The 19,417-nt window shown below is 21.0% G+C and overlaps 1 protein-coding gene across 7 annotated transcripts in view; it reads left to right on the top strand.

The window, feature by feature from the left end:
• LOC129615297 (protein abrupt) overlaps positions 1–19,417 on the top strand; it is a 234,415-nt gene that overhangs the window by 210,730 nt on the left and 4,268 nt on the right. Inside the window, exon 10 of one of the 7 annotated variants that reach the window (XM_055530431.1) lies at positions 14,494–15,749. The exons of the other annotated variants lie outside the window; for them this stretch is intronic. Coding sequence (XP_055386406.1) covers positions 14,494–15,500 — 1,007 coding nt within the window. The 3' untranslated portion in view covers positions 15,501–15,749. Of the gene's footprint in view, positions 1–14,493; positions 15,750–19,417 lie in introns of those variants that run through there. 7 annotated transcript variants of the gene reach the window in all.

The following is a 19,417-nucleotide window of genomic DNA, read 5'->3' as shown; positions in this document are numbered from 1 at the left end:
CGATGTCCTTTTTCCCATTTTTAATAAAATAAACCCTTCATAAATTACCTTTTCTTTCTCTATTTACATATGTATGAATATATGTGTATAAGTTATAAGTTCATGATATACAATATGTTCTTAAATACTTTTTTTTTTTTACACACACTCTTATTAATACTTAAATTCGTTAAATAAAGAAAAACAATAAAAAAAAAATTAAACTGAAAAATATTTTTGGTATTTATAAATTAATCATAGATTTTCTAGCTTGTTTAATGTATAATAATTTTCATTAAATGCTCATATGTTCATAAAATACTTACATATACTTACATACATATATATATAGAGTACATATAAATAATATACAATTATTATTATTATAATTATTATAAAGAGAGTATAGAAGATAAAGATAAAATAAATAAAAAATTATCATAATATAAAATTACATAAATAAATTTTCATATATATACAATATATAGGTTATATATATATATGTATAAGTATTGCATACCATATTTTGGTATGTATAGTTAAGGACTTGGTTAATTTTATTTCTATTTTATTTTTATTTTTCTTATTTTTCTATGTATATTTTCTTCGTTGTTTTATAATAATAATATGTACTGTGTAAATGTCTTCATATTAATAAGATAAAGTATTTTGAATGTTATGAAAAGCGACCAGGACGACACAAAGCAATAAATTTAAGATGGGTTTTTAAGGTTTAATTATGAAAAATATAATTTTCTTTAAAAAAAAAAAAAAAATATTTTTTTTTTTTAAAGAAATACTTATATGCATCTACATAAATAATAATCCCTTAAATAGTAACGTTTTGCTTAAGACTATAATATAACATACTATTTATATATGTTCATATTTAGTGTTCATAATTAAAATATTCACAAAGGATATTTATCCTTTTTAAAGTGTTAATATAATTTAAAATATAATATTATAGTTATAAATTGCATATACATACACGTTCAGAATATGTGGCGATATTCTATCATATAGGTATATAATAAAATAATAATATAATACATGTGTATCAGTGTCGGACTTAATTTCAAAATTTTCATAGAAAAATAAATTTTTATTATAATTTTATTGATTCTATATTCGAAATATTTCTATTAAATTTTTATTTTATTAATATTTAATTTCATAAACTATTGCATACAATTAGAATATATTCTAGAATAGTTTGAATCAATTTTAAATATTATGCTATATAGAATGGTTAAAATTATTGGGAACAATTTAATTATATTCTTATATAATATTTTAAAATTATTATAAATGTTTTATTTCATACAATTTTACTCGTTAATTATAATACGGTCCTGTAATAAAATAAAAAAATAAATTTATATCATAGAATTATAAACTTATTATTATATACATAATTGTTTATAAATATTGTTGAGAAACAAAAAACAAAGTCAATATAACAAAGAGAATTTTGTTGTAGAAAGGAATAAGATCGTTTTTAATGAATTTCGTGAAGACATAAATTACACTTGAATATATATATACATACACCCATATGTACACATATTTATAAAATATATATTTACGTATATGTATAGGAATTTAAATATTTTAGACAATTACGAATTGGATAGTATTAACAAACCACACAATCCAGATGAAATTTTCTAAAAATTTATAATAAAATAAAATATAAAATTAAAAATATGTATATATATATATTCCATATATATCTGCCATATATTTATTTACCATATAATACAAAAGTATATTATATATAAAATATACTTCATATATTCATGGTTAAAAATATGAGCGTAATTATTGTTACAAGTTTTTTTTACTTTATACTCCCCATACTCCAAGACTATTCCAAGTATATATAAACATATAGAATATATGTAGATGCATATGGGGCACAATGTATGTATAATATTAAATAAATATAAATAGTGTATAAATAAATAAATTATATGGCATCTATGTAAATGAAAAATGAAAAATGGTTAAATTTAAAATCTTTTTCATAGAAATTTTAAATACATCTTCTGTTCATACACATATATATACGGATTATAATACATATTTTTTTTAAATAATTCCAACAAAACTAAAAAACAAATTTTCTATGTTAGAGATAAAACGGATCTCGAAGGACATCTTCCTGAAATAAGACACAAGAAAAAATTAAAAAAAAAAGACAAAAGAAAAAACAAAAATTTTATATTAAACAATTTTTTTTTTTTACAAGAGAAAAAATTTTCTTTCTTATGCAAAAATTAACTTATATTTAATGTATACACATATATGAGTGAAATCCATATACATGTATACAAGATATGTTTGCAGAAGGTTGCATATACTTAAATACTACAATGTATAAAATTGGAAATATAAATTAATCTGTTTGAAAATTTAAGACACATAGTTTAACTTGTTTCTTATCTTTACAATTAATATACATACAAATGTATATAACACTCGTATACCAAAAAACTCAAGGGGAATAAAAAAAAATTGTCTTTTTATTTTTTTTTTAAATATATTTTTATATTTTCTTGTAATTTGTTTATATAAGTTAGTAATATTGTTCAATTAAGAACGTTGCACTATAACTATGCATAATTTGCTTAATTTACAAAATCATAAAAAGAATAACATAAAAATCAAATTTTATTTGTATTTCATTTTTATTTATCTTTTTATTAAATTTTTAAAAAATGATTTATTTTCAATTTGTATTTCAATTATTAATTTTAAAGAATACAGCTTTGTTCGGTAATTCTTTAATTTTAAATGCCATTATTTGATAATTTGTTTTTATTTCTATTTGAAAAGAATTTTTATACAAACCATCAATAATTTCCAACAACTATAAAAGAAAAAATTGTCTTAGCTAATTTAACTAAACATAACCTAACTTAATGAAAACTAAAACCTTTTTTGTTTAACGATTGAAATAAAACTTGTTCGACGTTTGCTATAAATTTAATTATCGAAATTGGTGTTTAACTAATATATTTATAAAAATAAGAAATAAGTGAAAAATAGAAAATTAACATATTTAAAATTATTTTGTGCGGGGAATGCTCTACAACACACGCTCAAGACCCATCGTCTTAAAGAGCTCAAGCAACTTGTGAGGCCCGGAAGACCGAAACTCCGCCGCCATTAGAGCAAAGGGCCCCGACATCTCCCCCCTCCTATGAGTAACAGCTTCACGCTCCTCCAGAATGTGCACCGCGGTGTCTCTATTCTCCTCATAGCGTTCTCACTTTCGAAGCCAAGCCTTGTGAGGTGCTCCCCTAAGGAGCCCTGGAAGCAGCCCTGGAAGGCTCCTCCAGCGCTTTGACCGCCTTCTCTCTGATTCCTTCCTTAATTCCCTACGACAATTATTGCATAACATTAGGCGTTTATTTATTATTAAAAAATTTTTTTATAAATTTATTTAACAAATTTTTTAAAATTATTTTTGATTAAGATAAAAATTAAAAAAGCAAAATTTAATAAAAATTTATTATTTTTTTAAATTCAACTATTAGAATTTTTACAAATTTTTAACTTTTTTGACTACATTACTCATACAATAACCATATTCCCTTAATTGTATCATTACGTCTAGTGATGCGACTAACAGAATGTGTAGGTGATTATACGTATAGGTGGACACTCGAATTGACAAACCATTTGTCATTTGTTATATTAATGTTATGGTCAAATAATTTGAAGTTATTCAATTGACTATAACCACGTAAAAAATATCATATATTTTTAATTGTATCTCTATAAAGTGAGCTGCCTTCAGATCATAAAGTCATCTGAATCACTAAAACAACAACTTATTTTTCTAATTACCATTCAAAATTGGTTTTTTAATAATAGAACTTTATTTAAAGAACGCATTGAATAAATATTTTTTGCTATCACCAAATTCCGCACTCTCTAAAATATATAGTACTTATATGAATTGAATAAAATGAAAAAGATTCCAAAATTTCGAAACTTTGAACTTATTTTCCTTGTCATTTTTTGTCTTAATAAAGTATAAAAGTACAATAAAAGATATTTTAAAAACTGTACTACTTATTTATACTTATCATACAAGACTTATAGATATACATATGTATACCTAAGGTTTTGTATATTTTACCACATTTAAGAAAACAAATTCAATATATTCTGTTTGATATATATATATATATATATATATATATATATATAAATATATATAAATATATATATATATTATGTTTTTTAGCATATTATAACCCAATTCTCAATTTAATTTCTCTGGTTAAATTTATACTTGAAATCGATCATTTTGATACCCTTTTTTTTCACTTTTCCTTTATTTTTATTTTTTTTTTTTGTACTTGATCCTTTTATATTAATACATACACTTATAATTTTCTTTTTAAAGGAATTTCGACAATTTTTATTTTTGTTTGTTTTTTTTTTTGTACTATTTATTTATATGACAAAACAGAGCAATCTGGTGGTTTCACTAGTACATTTCAGTGTTGCCACATTGGTCTGGTCCGAATGAACCCATTTCTCTTGTTTAAAATTTATTTAGGACTCCATCATCGGCCAATATTTTTCGTATTTAGTCGTATTTGATATTTAAACTTTTAATATTTAAAATTAAAATATTACTTTTCAAATAAAATTATTTTGTTACTTTTTAAAATATCTGAAAACGTACATAGATCATGTGGAAAAAAAATTTCACGTCCTATTGTAACTTGTATATATAATTTGGAATTTCTATTGTAATTTGAATACGTTATATATGCTAGTACATAATTTCTTTAAAAATTTTTGAGATTTCATAAATGTTTTTTATTATTATTTACATTGTTATGTGACAAGAATTTGATTGTAAATACTTAAGCAGTTTATCCATCTTGTTTTCGAGTAATCTCGTTTTATTGGAGAAACATCAAAGGGAAATAGAATTAGAGAAATTTATGTGAAATTTAAAACAAAATTAAAATTAAAGTGCAAGTGTGTGTTAAACTTTTGTTGATCCATTAATTTTTTCATAAGTGGCAGCCCTGACTTTTTAAGGCCTTTAACATATATTTTCTTTTTCATTATGCCATAGTTATTATAATGAAATAAATTAAATATTTTTATTTAGAAAAAAAAATAGAACAAGTATTTAAACTAAAAAACTTTTTTTTGGTTTTATTTGTTCTATTTTCTCTTTCTTTATATACATATATAATAATCAAAATAATTCTATATAATTTTCATCTCTATATATAGTACAAGTGCTATCATAAAATCAAAATCAAAAGAACTCCTTTTATTTCTATTTTTCTTTTCTTTGCTCTCCCGTATTATTTTGAAATGTTCAAAAACAAAAAAAAATGAAAAAAAATTGAAAGCAAAAGTGTGTGTACTTAAAGTTTTTTAATTTAAATTAAAAATTTTACTATATATAAATTATTATTATTACTATTATAGTATTACTATTTACTATTACTATATTACCATAACAAATATTATGTAATATTGTTATATTAAATACGAAATTAATTTTAAATCCTATATAAAACCTTTTTTCTTAACCATTTCTCCATAGATTTAGGGAATAATAGATTTTTATCATAAAAATAAAAACAAAAAAAAAAAATTAAACCTTTCTTTTATATACTATCAAGATTTCTTATACGAAATTTATGTATGTATATGTGTTATACTGTACAATTATAAACAATATATATATATTGTAAACACACACGTGCGTAGACGTGTACGTATATATAGATTTAATTACATGAGAAATTTAAAGTTTTTTTTTTGTTTTTGATTTGTTGATATACACATATATACATATATACACAATATACTTGTAGACCTTTTTCTCTCTCAAAGATATTGTATAGTTTTGCGGTAATGCTGGTCAAATACTATATAGAGAAACTAAAAAAAAAATAAGAAGAAAAATCCTTTATAACCATCACCTCGACATTCTTTCCAAAAAAAAAAAAAAAAAACATTAAAAGGATAGCTATCTTTCTTGTTTTTTACATTCAATTCTTTTGGGAGGAAAAATGTGTGTTTTTTTAATTTTTTTTTTTTATAAATTAAAACACAATTTTTGGTCTTTTTGATTTATTCATTTATGATCAAAGAGTAGAAAAAATGATTTAAAATTAAAATATTATTATTATTATTTTAAAAGCAAATTTTTTTAAATTAAATTGAAAAAAATAAAAACAAAATGAAGGAATAAAAAAGTGCATGGGCGAGAAGATTTAAGGCACTTTATTTTTTAATCCTCATTGTTTTAAACTTAAATTTAAGTATTTTAGAATTGTTAGTTAATTAAAACTACTAACGAATGAAGAGAAATGATTTTTTATATTCCCAGAAATTGATTATGTTCCTTTGTGCAAAGAGCAAAGATTCGCCGTCGTTAATACGAAGGCCCGTAAGCTTTTCTCACGTCAACTCCTAGGAACTTTTTTGATTCCGATCCCCTAGGTGAGAATGTGTTTATTCCGCATTATACCTAGGCGAGAAAGAGTTAATATGGAATAGATTTCGATAGAATTTTTAATTTTGTTCAGATTATAGTCACTATTTGCGATAGCATTTTTACTTAATTATTTAAATGCTATCACATGCATTCTTCAAAATAAACATCACATGTTTTATATTTCGTAATAAATTCATAAGATTTATTGAAAAAATGTAAAAATTATTGAATTTAATTAGTATATAAAAAATTAGTAAAAATTATCAAATCTCTTTAAATCGTTTATCATTCAATGAATCGTTTTTATACTTATTTACAAAATATCTTAAAAATGTAGTTTTAATTATGAATGGCCAATATTTTTTTTTAACTAAATCCTATAAATTTAAATTAAAACAATATAAAAGCATTTTCTTAATATATGAATTAAAATATAATTACGAATTTTTATAGTTCGGGAGTTTTTAAAACGTAAGATAAAAATAATGAAATAATTTTAACTATTTCCGCGTTACTGGAATACCAATATGTAAAAGTATCACACACTTTATATAGTTATTTATGAAAAATGTGTGATACTTTTACATATTGGCATTCCAGTATGTAATAAGACAATAAGGTGCAAAATTTCTAATTTTTAATAAAAATGTACTTAAACCTGTTAAGAGATTATGTCGCATATATGCGTTAATTTCAAAAGTTCATTTTTTAGTTAATTTCGTATATGTGTGTCATGCCGAAAAAGAAAATTTCATTTGCTATAAAATTTAAAGTTATTAGAAAAAACCAAAAATTTCCCTATTAATAAAATTTCGTAAATATGAGTCTTCGCTTGAAATTAATTCAGCATAGTAAATTGAGCTGTCTTAGAAAAACTAATCACATAACAGGTTAATATACGTATAATTTCATTTACACATAAAACATTAAGTCCAAATTAGATGTGTGAATTTGAAAATTTTCAATTAAACAAGAGCACAGTATACAATTTTTATATGCAATATTTTTAAGGTTTTATTTATTATGTATTAAATTACCATATATATACCTAAAAAGAAATCGATTTATAAAAGACTATATAAAAATAAAATGCAATAATTCTCTTCCTGACATTTTTAGTTACAAAAATAATATATCCTTTTTTTTGTTTTATTCTTATTTCCATATTAACGCATAATGTACCATAAGAACCAATAGTATTCTAAAATATCTTAGAAGAAAATAAACAGTTTCTTTTTTAATATATCACTATCTAAGAAAAAAAAATTGTGTAAATTTTTCAATATAACATAAAATGTACTTCAAATTTTCTTTCAATGTTAAACAAAAGTTTTCAGTTTTTCTTCATTTAAATATAAATAAAGTATTAAGAATTTTACAATATTTTCTTTTCCTTTATCCCTTTCACTTCTATATATAATAATAAAATAATATTATGTACATACAAATATATATATATATAGATTGTGAACCTTAGTCCAATAATAAATATTAAATTTATTATATTATTCTGTTTATATTTTTTATTGTTTTAAAGAAAGATACCTAATAAAATTTATTAAAATACCATAATATAAATCGACATTATACGTGATATTAGAATATAAAAATTGAAAATTTTATTTCAAATAAACAAAAAATAAAAAAGAATGAAATTTCTTTTTAAAGAAATAACCATATGCAATACATTTGAGTATATTGAATTCTTAATGTCTTAGAAATATACTTTTACACATACTTGTATTTTGTATGTAATATGTATAAATAGAAACAAAAAATGTAGTTATAAAATAAATTTAAAAGAAGTATTATTAAATATAAGGAAAATAATATCATCACTCAATGTCGAAAATTCGGAAAATATTTGAATAAAATATTTGAATACTCATTGTTGCATTCATCACCAAAAATAATTAAAAAAACAAGGTTTATTTTTCTTAATTTTGCATATAACCAGATTATTAATTGAAATTTCAATTTGTTAATTGTAAAATAAATATGTAAATTCTATTTGTAATATTACTTTTTGTAATTAATTACTTATTGTACATAAAAGTAAATTCTACATAGACCAAATTAATAAATAAATAAGTCGCCTAAATGTAGGCAATTATTATTCATTTAAAATATTTTCATAATATAATTTTAATCGTCATTACATTGACATCGAATTTTCTATTTTGATCTTTAATTTTTTGTACTTTTTTTCCAAAATATCTCCATAAAAATATATTGTACCTCTTTTCTCATACCAGCATTATTTGCATTATATAAAATTCATATACCATTTAATATTATTCTTTATTTCAACTTTTCTTATGCAATTTACTTTATTTCGGTACATATACATATATATTGTAATATCCTTTAAGAAAAAGGATCATGTGAAAAAATTTTATAAACATAAGGTAAAAATAATAATAATAATAATATAATATAAAGAATGAAAATAAGAATAAGTGTATTACTTATATACAAAAAAAAAAATGTTAATAAAATTGTAAGGCGGCGGAGTTGATGGGGGCACAATTATACGAAAAATGTATAAAGAATATGTAAAGAATTTATTTTTTAGGTAAATTAGTTTTGATGGATTGAAGTTTTTTGGGCTTGGCGCAAAAACAATATAAAAGTCAAAAATTATATATATATAACGAGTATATTGTACTACAAGTATAACAAAGTCATAGTATGCATGAGAAAAAAAGTGGAAAGAGAATGAAATTATTATTTTGGTAATACATACATACATATATGTGTGTATAATGTATTTTTCTTATTTTTAGTCTTTATTTTATTTCTTTAAAAATAAGTTGTGGCTTTCTATATGGTCTTCTTGTCGATATTAATGTAAATTCTTTTCTTTTTTATTATGTGCTCTTTTTAGATGCGTAATTTATTTATATACATTTTTTTTTCGCGGCGATTTTTTTTCTTTTTATCTAGATGGGAGCAGTTTAGCAATACATAAATAGTCAATATTAAAAAAAAAAGCAAAAAGCAAAAATAAAAAATTTTATGTACTGTGTGTTTCAAAATAGTCCTAACTGTAATCTATGTCTCTTTATCATTTTCAATCATAGAATTTTCTTTCCCATTTTCATTTGTAGCTACACATAATAAGAAGAAAAACTATACATTATTATTCATCAGTAAGGTCCCAATGCAATAATTGGTTTTATATTTTCAGAATTAGTATATGTTTTATCATTCGCATTTTATTTTAAAGTTTAGTGAAAAATTGTCTTACAACTTGCAAACTTTATAACAAATTATGCACAAAATAATAAAAAAATACGATAAAAATAAATAATTCATGGGTAAAAACCTTCTTTTCCTGAGCATTCAAAACGGTTTTTTAACAATATGGAATTGAATATTTCGTCAAAGATTCTGCATAAAATATATATAGAAGGCAATATTTTGCCTAAGTTAAAGCAGTTCATATAATATGGGAGTTATCGCAGTTAATAACTTTTTGCTAATAAAACAATAAAAAAAAATAGCTGTTTTGACAATAGTTTGCGTTCTTCAAAATAAATGTTTGGCAGGAAATAAATGTTTGTGAAAATTAGCTTTAAAGTACGGTTATCGGGATTTCGGATATAGTTTTTGTCTGTTCTCTTTAAAAAAAATATCTAATTTAGATAAAATTTTTCTCTGTGTTAATTTTACATTTTTGATCATAAACAAACAAATTGGTTTAATAGAATAAAAAATTTGAATATTACCATATTGCCGTTTCCATTATTGTCCCTACTTGCAATTAACCCACGCAGCCCCAAACTACATATATATATGTACATATGTGTTGACATTGACATTTCTACTCTTCTTCTTCTCTTCTTGTCAGCTAGACACTACTTGTGCCTCTATCACCTTCTAGCGATCTCTCTGCTTAGCTTGTTCATAGCAATTATTAATCGTCCTTATATCCGAAAAAACGTCATCATTCCATTTCTTTTTTTGGTCGCCCAGGTCTACGTCTACCTTCTACGTTGTTATATCCTTTTCACTGTTTCACTTTTATCATCCATTCTTATTATATGGCAACCTTTGCGCTTCGATGAAACGAAAAATATTTCTTTTTTCTATTAGATTTTTCAGTTCAAAATTGTACCTTATTCGATATACCCCTTGGCTTATTCTAGCAGGGCTGTATATTCTTCTTAAAATTTTTCCTTCAAACGATGTAAGGGACATCTTTAACATCAGTGACTTTTAATGTTCAAATCTCACATCCACATGTAACATAATTATTGGCCTTATTAATATTTTGTACATTCTCATTTTTTAGTTTTTAGATAGAACTTTTGAACGAAATAGTTTTATGTGAGAATATAATATAGAATATGTGACATTTCTATAAAATTTGTAAAATTTTCCTATTGCAATTTAAAACATAAGACACTTCTACTACAAAATAATGGAACATCTTGTAAAACAATATTAAAAACATAAAATAGGAATGAAAAACAATACAAAAACAAAAAAGAAAATGAATTTTATGTTACTAAGAATTATGTGAATATATCCAAATTATATTATACAAAGGTAGTTGTTTAGGAAATTGAGGATAATGTGAATTATGGGCTTTTTAACGTTTAGATTTTCATTTTTTATTTATATATTTTTTTTTTTTGTCTGTAATTTTTTTTTCCTTTTTCTGTTTTCCTCTCGTTATTTTCTTTTAAGGATTTTTTTCTGTTCTTCATTTTTTTTAAAGTAATAACAAGCGCACGTCATGTATTTAATTTTAGGTTTTTATAAAAATGAAATGATTTGTAAATTATTACTCAAACTTCTGGGTATGATTAATAAATATAGGTTGGAAAATGAAGAAAGGTTGATTTCCTTATTATTTCTTTTTTTTTTATTTTTTCGTTATTAAATTTTTTTTTTTATATATTTTTATTATATTGAAACTTAAACTTGATTAAGTGAATTATTTCATTGTGGTTATTAATTTTACTTGGTTTTATGTACTCGGGTTGAATATAGAGGGAAAAGAAACCGTTTTTTATGTATTTTTTTTTTGTTTTTTAAAAGGTTATGTGAGAATAATAATATTTAATGGTCAATTTGTTTAACCTTTTTGTTCCTTTTTCTTTTTAAATACGTATATTTTTTTTTCATATATATAAAATTACATTTTTAATGAGACTTTTATTAAAATTAAATTAAATCAGTTTTATAGTAAAGTAATTATATTGTATATATACAATGGGAATAATGTATAAAATATTTAAATTATTAAATTTCTTGTTATTTTATTGTTCTAAGATGATTATATACAGAGGGTTAATAGCCTCTTATACAACATACATGTATGTATGTAAAAGTGAAATATTGCTTACACAAAATGCCTATTATTATTTAATATTTTAAAGAAATATGAAAATAATAAGCAATTGTAAAACTAAAATTGTCGTTGAAAATTTTATTTAACGCATTCACTGCTAGCTACGAGATATCTCGTAGTAAAATGTTCTTAAAATATACCACTACGAGATATCACGAAATTAAGACCAGAAATGTTACTTCTACTTAAAATCAATATGGCACAGCTAAATTAATTTATTTTTGTATTTTGGCACAGGAATAAGTTCATTTTACTTGAAAAAAAGTTTTTTTTTTAGTTCGAGCATAAAGAGAAAGTCCCGAAAATTTATTTTGTTCTGGAATGAGATTTTATACATATAAAATTTAGTAGTGGTCAGTTTTTCGAGATTAAAGGTTGTTTGAGGCTCGAATTTCTATTTTTGTTTAATTTTAAGGAATTTCCTGTAAATTTTGTATACACTGAGGTATTATTCAAGCAAATTAAATTTATTTGTGTTCTCCATCAATTGAGTTGTAACATTAATTTTAGTTAATTTTTCATAAAAAAAATGGGTAACCATCAAGATACAGAAGAGAAAGATATTTTTGTTACTGTTCTACAAGTGACAACGATTTTTCAGATGATGATGATGATTACATTCTAGAATACGATGATTACATTCTAGAATAAGTTCTACAGGTCTTTTGTAGTTCTTTTTAGAATTTTACTTTAAAATTTATAGTACAAGATAAAAATTAAGACATGGCATCAGGGGACAAAAGTGAAAAGAAGCCTTTGGAAGCGAATGCGTTAATTTCAATTTTTAACTAAAATTATTAGTATATATGAATATGTTTCTGTTCTTAAATTAATGTGCCTTGAAAAAATGTGCCTTGAAAAAATTTCTTAGCATATTCAATTTTCTAATTAGATTAAAATATAAATTTTATATTGTAGACTGTGAAAAAGCGAGTTATTATGAAAGATGATTTATTAATTGAGTTGTTACAATTAATTAAAAACTCAGTTAAAATGGACCGTATTCTTAAATTATGATTTAATAATTGCTTGTATAGTTACAGTGCTTTAATTTAAAGTTACTTTTATATTGAATTTTATTTACTAAATTTTACAAACTATCAAGTTTGAAACGGGCCTAAACCATATTCAAAATGCGCCTCAATTCATATTTCTTCTTTTTTTCTCTAATTGTACAAACCAGAACCTATATCACTTCTCGTTTCTAATACATATCAAATTTTACAGAATTGATTAAGATTAAACTACGAAATTATTTAAATATACATAGTAAATTTTGAATCTCAGCTAAATTTTGTCTATACTTTGTTAATTACCAAAATTTTGTACATAGTTTTCATTAAATATTAATTAAATATTATAAATATTTTAAATTTAGAATTAATATTGATTTTTTTTTATCAAACTGTTCAAATTTTTTTAATAAAATAAAATGTTAATACACCTATCTATAAAAACATACACACATTATTAAAATGTTATACTGCATTTTATTTAAAATTTTTATATCAATCACATTTTTTATCTATTATAAATACACGCATTTCTTTTCCCTTATTTACTTACATATACATTATATAAAAAATTATTATATAATAAAAATTAAAAAAAAAATAATTTGTTGCATTTACTTGTTTATTTATGAAATTTTGATTGCTTGTTTTATCTTTAATTTAATTACTTATTATTTCTTTATTTTACTTGAACGTATAACAATTTTAAAACATAATATTCAATATATTGGAATCTCTAAAAAGAAAACGACCGTGATCTTTGAAAACAAATCTATGAAAACAAATTATATAAAAAAAGAAAATTGGCTATTTAACATTCTAAATTAAAATTAGAAAAACAAAAAAAAAAAGAACAAAATTTATAAAATTTGAAAAACAAAAAATGAAATTTCAAAAACATTTGAACTGAAGTTGTATATAAAAACAAAAATAAATCATGTAAAATTGGCGATAAAAATTTAATTAATAAAATTAAAAACAAAATTTAGATCATGTACAACTAATTTATTAGACATAAAAATTGTATTATTAATTTGAAAATTTGGAATTGTACAAAGAAGAAATTTGAATAAATTTTTTGAACAAAAATTATATAAAATTCAGTTCTTGTGTAAACAAAAAACAAAAACAAAAATGAAAAATTGGCAAAATTTTCTAAAGAAAAGTGGAGATCAAGGTCGAACTTAGAAAAAAAGCTTGCTCAAAATCAAAAAGAAAAAAAAAGGATAATTAAATCTGAATTTATTTAAATCTGAATTTGGAACATAATCAACAATATTTTAACTTTTATCAAAATTATTATAAAAAAATCTTTAGTCATTTTGTAATTTATTTAATTTATTTTATTTTTTTTCTTTATCATCATATTAAAGATGTTAAAATTAATTTTATATAACTAAAAAAAAACATATTTTATATATATATACATGAATTGGCTGCCCAGTATATTAATTTCAATACAAAATTAGTTCATCATATAACCATTTATATTGACTGAATTATAAGTAAAAAAAATTAAAAATTAAAAAAAAAAATTTTCATCAAAAAGTACTACATACTCAATTACATATATACACATATATATATATAAATATATATAAACTTTAAACTGCAATCATTTCTCTCCCTTATTGTACCGATTGCAGATCTACATAATTCAAAAATTGGTTTAATAGATCATATCAAAAAAGAAGTAATCGATTCCGAGGAATTCATGAATAATTCCAATTCAAATAAATTAATATTAAATAAAGAAAATAATCATAAAAATAATGATAAAAAATCATTAAGATCTCGTACATCATCATCACCTGGTGCTCAATCAACACATTCATTAAATGATAATAATAATAGAGATATAGATGCACAATATAATCAAAAAGGAAATAATAATAAAGAAAAAAATATTATTGGATCAAATATAATACAAAATATAAATCAAATTACAAATAATGAACAAGATGAACAAGATTATGATGAAGAAGATGATATTTCAACACATTCATCATTATCAGCTATTTCATTAACAGTTAATAATAAAAAGAATAATAAAAATTTGGATAATCAATGTGATCCAATTGATACAGTTAATAAATTATTATTCCAACAGCAACAACAGCAACAGCAGCAACAACATCAAGAACAACATTTACAAGAACATTCATTTTTACAACGTCAACATGAAAATTTTCATCAACAACATCAACAATTTGCTGATGATTTTAAAACACATCATCATCAATTAACTGCTAATTTATTAATGGCACGTGCTATTGGTCTTGGACGTACAAGAGATTTACCTGAATTATTACAAAATGCATCAGCAGCTGTAAATGCAATTAATGCTAGTAGATCTGATAATCGTAATAATGATAATAATGGTAATTCAACAAATACTGGCGGTGGTGGTGGTTATTTATTACCATGTCCATTATGTGAAACACCATTAGAACCAAGAATATTTCGACAACATTTAGATAGACATTATCCACGTGATAGTCCTGTATGCCCTGTTATACAATGTGGTAGAAGATTTGCTCATCCAAATTCAGTACGAAATCATATGAGAATAAAACATACATTACAATGGGCAAAAATGAAAGCTATGAGATCATCTGGTGGGCCATTTACAGGAATGCCAGATTATAAATGAGATTTTATATCAATAATTGTTTAAAATAAAAATTTAATATAAATATATATATATTAAAACTGAGTCCTATATAGTTATTTGTATAAAAATTTAGATTTAAAAAACATAATTATATAATAGATAAATAATTATTAATTTTACCAAAGAGATTTTTTTTTTTTCAAAAAAAAATAAAAAACTAAAAATACCAAATAATATGATATAAAATTACCTAAAAATAAAACTAAGAAAATACAATCTCTTTTAAAAATATTTGTATAAAAATTTAAAAAAAAAATTAAAAAAAATTTTTGAAAAACAAAATAAAATTTAGAAATTTTTTTGAAAAGAAAAAAGAAAATAAAACAAGAAAAATTTGCTAATAAATTAATTATTTAGGAAACAAAAACAAACAAAAAAAAAAATAAAGATCTAAAATAAAAAATCTTCCAAATTATATTTTTTCAGATTGAGGAAAAGAACTAAAACAAAAAAAAATATTTTATTTAATAATTCCTGGCTTGTGATAAAATAAAAATTGTTAAAATGTAGTATTATTTAAATTAAAAAAAAAAAAATAACATGAACAAATTTAATATTTTGAAAATAAAAATAAAATTTGAATAATTGTATAAAAAATTGATCAAATCGACTGTAATTTCGCTCAGTCCTTTTTAATAACTACATAAAAAATTTAAAAATTATTTGTATAAAATATATAAGCATATATATATATATACATATAATTATACTAAAAATATAAAGAATTAAAAATTCAAAACTTCTATTAAAATAAATTAAAAACTATAGAAAAAAAAATAATTCAAGAATAATAAATATATTTAATATAAACAATAAAAATTAAGTAATAAACAAAAAAAAAATTAGTAAAAAACTGAATAACTATAGAATTATATAATAATATTATAATTATATACATAATGTGTTTCAACAAACACATGTAAAAGAAAATTCCTATTAGATATAATGAAAACTTTAAAAATTAACATTAGTTTATTATGTATATATATATATATATATACAAATATTAGTAAGATATTATAGCGTATTATTTGTGAAATATGATTAATTTTACTTTTAATACCAAAAATATACATATACTTATACATTATTGAATTATACGATAATGGTATAGAATACTATTAATATTATTGAGTTCAGAGAAAGTATTATAATTTTAATTAATATACACGAAAATAAAACCAAATAAATAATAATGGCTAGTTTTTTTTTTTTCAAATATTTATATTATACATATTATGTAAATTAATTTAGAATTAACGTGAACATTTTTTATTTTTTAATTATTTAATATATTATATTATTAATTATATTATTTTTTTTTTTTTGTTATTTAATATAATTTTAATACAATCCTACGTTAATACTATATATTCATAAAATATCAAATGAACAATAGAAAAAAGCATAATATATTAAAATTTTTAAATAAGAATTAAACCTTAAGAAAAAAAAAAATAAAAAAAAAAAACACACATAATAACTGCAAATTTCTCCATAAAAAATAATTAAAAATTTTTTTTAATTTTTTTCTTCTTTTACTACAAAATTAATGATTTTCATCCGCAAATATTTTTTTTTTATAAAATTTGTGCATAAAATAATAAATATGAATCATGATAAATTTTTTTTTATTCACATCTTTGCGGCTTCAATATGTTAACATTAATATTATTTATTTTTACGGTCAGATAGTTTATTTAACATCTTTTCATTTCTATCAATTGCTTAGAAATTGTAATAATTACGAAATTTCTTTTGCAAATTTTTATTTTTTTAACCTAAAATTTAAAAAAATTAATTTTATTCTATTTACTAAATATAGCATTGATATTGAGTCAGAATGTGCATATCGAACATTATTCATGAATTTAATTTTCACTTAAAATTTGATGTGTAAAAGTTTCAATGAAATGACATTTTAAGTGATTGAGAAAAATAGAACAGCATCCAATTTTTATTAAACAATATTCATAAGTAATGTTATAAATGTCTAAATTCTGTCTTAATCCCATTAAATCTTTATTATTGTCTTATAATTTACTCTACACAACTACAATATTGTTATAAAAAATATGTACATAAATTTTTAATTTCATCAATTTCATGCAATCACATTCAAAAATTTTGCAAATTTTTAACATTATTATTTTTAAAAATTAAAAAATACACTAGATATTCAATTTATTTTAATTTAATTTAATTTAAAATTAAATAAAAAAAAAATTAAAAAAAAAAAAAAATGAATATAGAATGTGCCTATGCTATCAAGCTTAAACTATTACAAAAATGAAAAAATTAATAATAATTAAAAATACTTCAGAAATAAAAAAAATTATCACAATATTATTACAATATTATATGTAAAAGTAAAAAGAAAAAATTAATTAAGAAATAAAAAAAAAAATATAATTAATTTTAATACAAACACACTATTTAAAATAAGATGTAAATTTAAACAAAACCTTGTATGATTAAAGAAAATTTTTTCGATTTCTTTCATATACATATGTAACACAGAGCTGATCTACATATTTTCATTATTAATTTCTTTTAATTTATATTTCCAAAATACTTCAACACTATACTTAAAATTAAATTAAATTATTTCTATTAATAACTATTAACAAAAAATGACATTGTCAAACAGTTGTTTTTTTTTTTTTAATTTTCAAATTCATTATCAAACCAAAATTTATTGAACAGTGTTTTTTTTTATACATATACTTACATACATCATAATGAACATTTATACTATTGATTAAAAAATATTGAACTTTGCATCCAACATACATACATATATAAAAATAATAGCCAAAAAAAAAAATATTAACATAAAAAAGAGAAATTAATTTCAAAACAATAAATTGGAAAAGTGTAGGCAAATAATTACCCGATGTTATACGCGATTAAAAAAAAAAAAGAGATCGAATTTAATAAATTGTGCAATAATTGGAAAAGTAAAATTCATACGAGTATTATATAAATTTCGTACTAACTACAAATATTATTTAAAAAATAATGAAATTGAATTGTTTAATTCATATTTAAATTTGTTGTAAAATCTGTAATCCATAATGAAAAAATTATGAGAATACAGTCGATCGCGCGATAAATATTCAGCATTTTTCAGCATTTAATATTAATTATACAAAATTATCATAATTTGACATTACTTTGACAGATCCGCCATTTTATCTTTATAAAATATTTTACTAAGATTAGTATTGATAATCAATCTACTATTTAACTCCAACAATATTATATAAATTAATATACAATACTAATAAAATATTATACAAGTAATTTTCAAATATTCATAATATTCGATATTAAAAACTAAGAAAACTAAAAAGGTAAATAGTATTATTAAACTTAAATATTTAATATAAATAAAATTGCGACAGGCTAGTCACCTACCATAGTTAACTCTATGACGCTATGAAACTAGTGCATGATATCATATGATCCTAGGAGTGAAGAAGGAAAAAAAATTTAACTCGAACAGAAAGTATATTTTTTTTATTATATATATTCGTGTCACCTGTTAAAACACATTAAGAAAATTTAAAGAAAAAAAAAATATGTGCAATTATTTACAATTTTGTAAAGTTCCAATATTGTAAATTTTCTATTACATAATTCGATCTCTTTAACCATAAATTCTGCTTACACGGTTTCAAAATTGCACTTGCACCTAAAAACAACTATATTCAAATAACATAAAAATATTTTTATTTATTTTAGTTATTATTTTATACCTACATACATATACATATTTTTTTTTCAATACATTTACTTTTACAAAAAAAAAAAGAAAACAAATAACACAAATTAAATTTTATAATAAATTAAAATAATATTATATAATAATTCCTAATTTTAATGTAATTAAA

The sequence above is a fragment of the Condylostylus longicornis genome, unplaced genomic scaffold (assembly GCF_029603195.1).
Source record: "Condylostylus longicornis isolate FDR11 unplaced genomic scaffold, ASM2960319v2 ptg000135l, whole genome shotgun sequence".
Classification (NCBI taxonomy): Eukaryota; Metazoa; Arthropoda; class Insecta; order Diptera; family Dolichopodidae; genus Condylostylus; species Condylostylus longicornis.
This window is presented reverse-complemented; position numbering and strand designations above follow the sequence as displayed.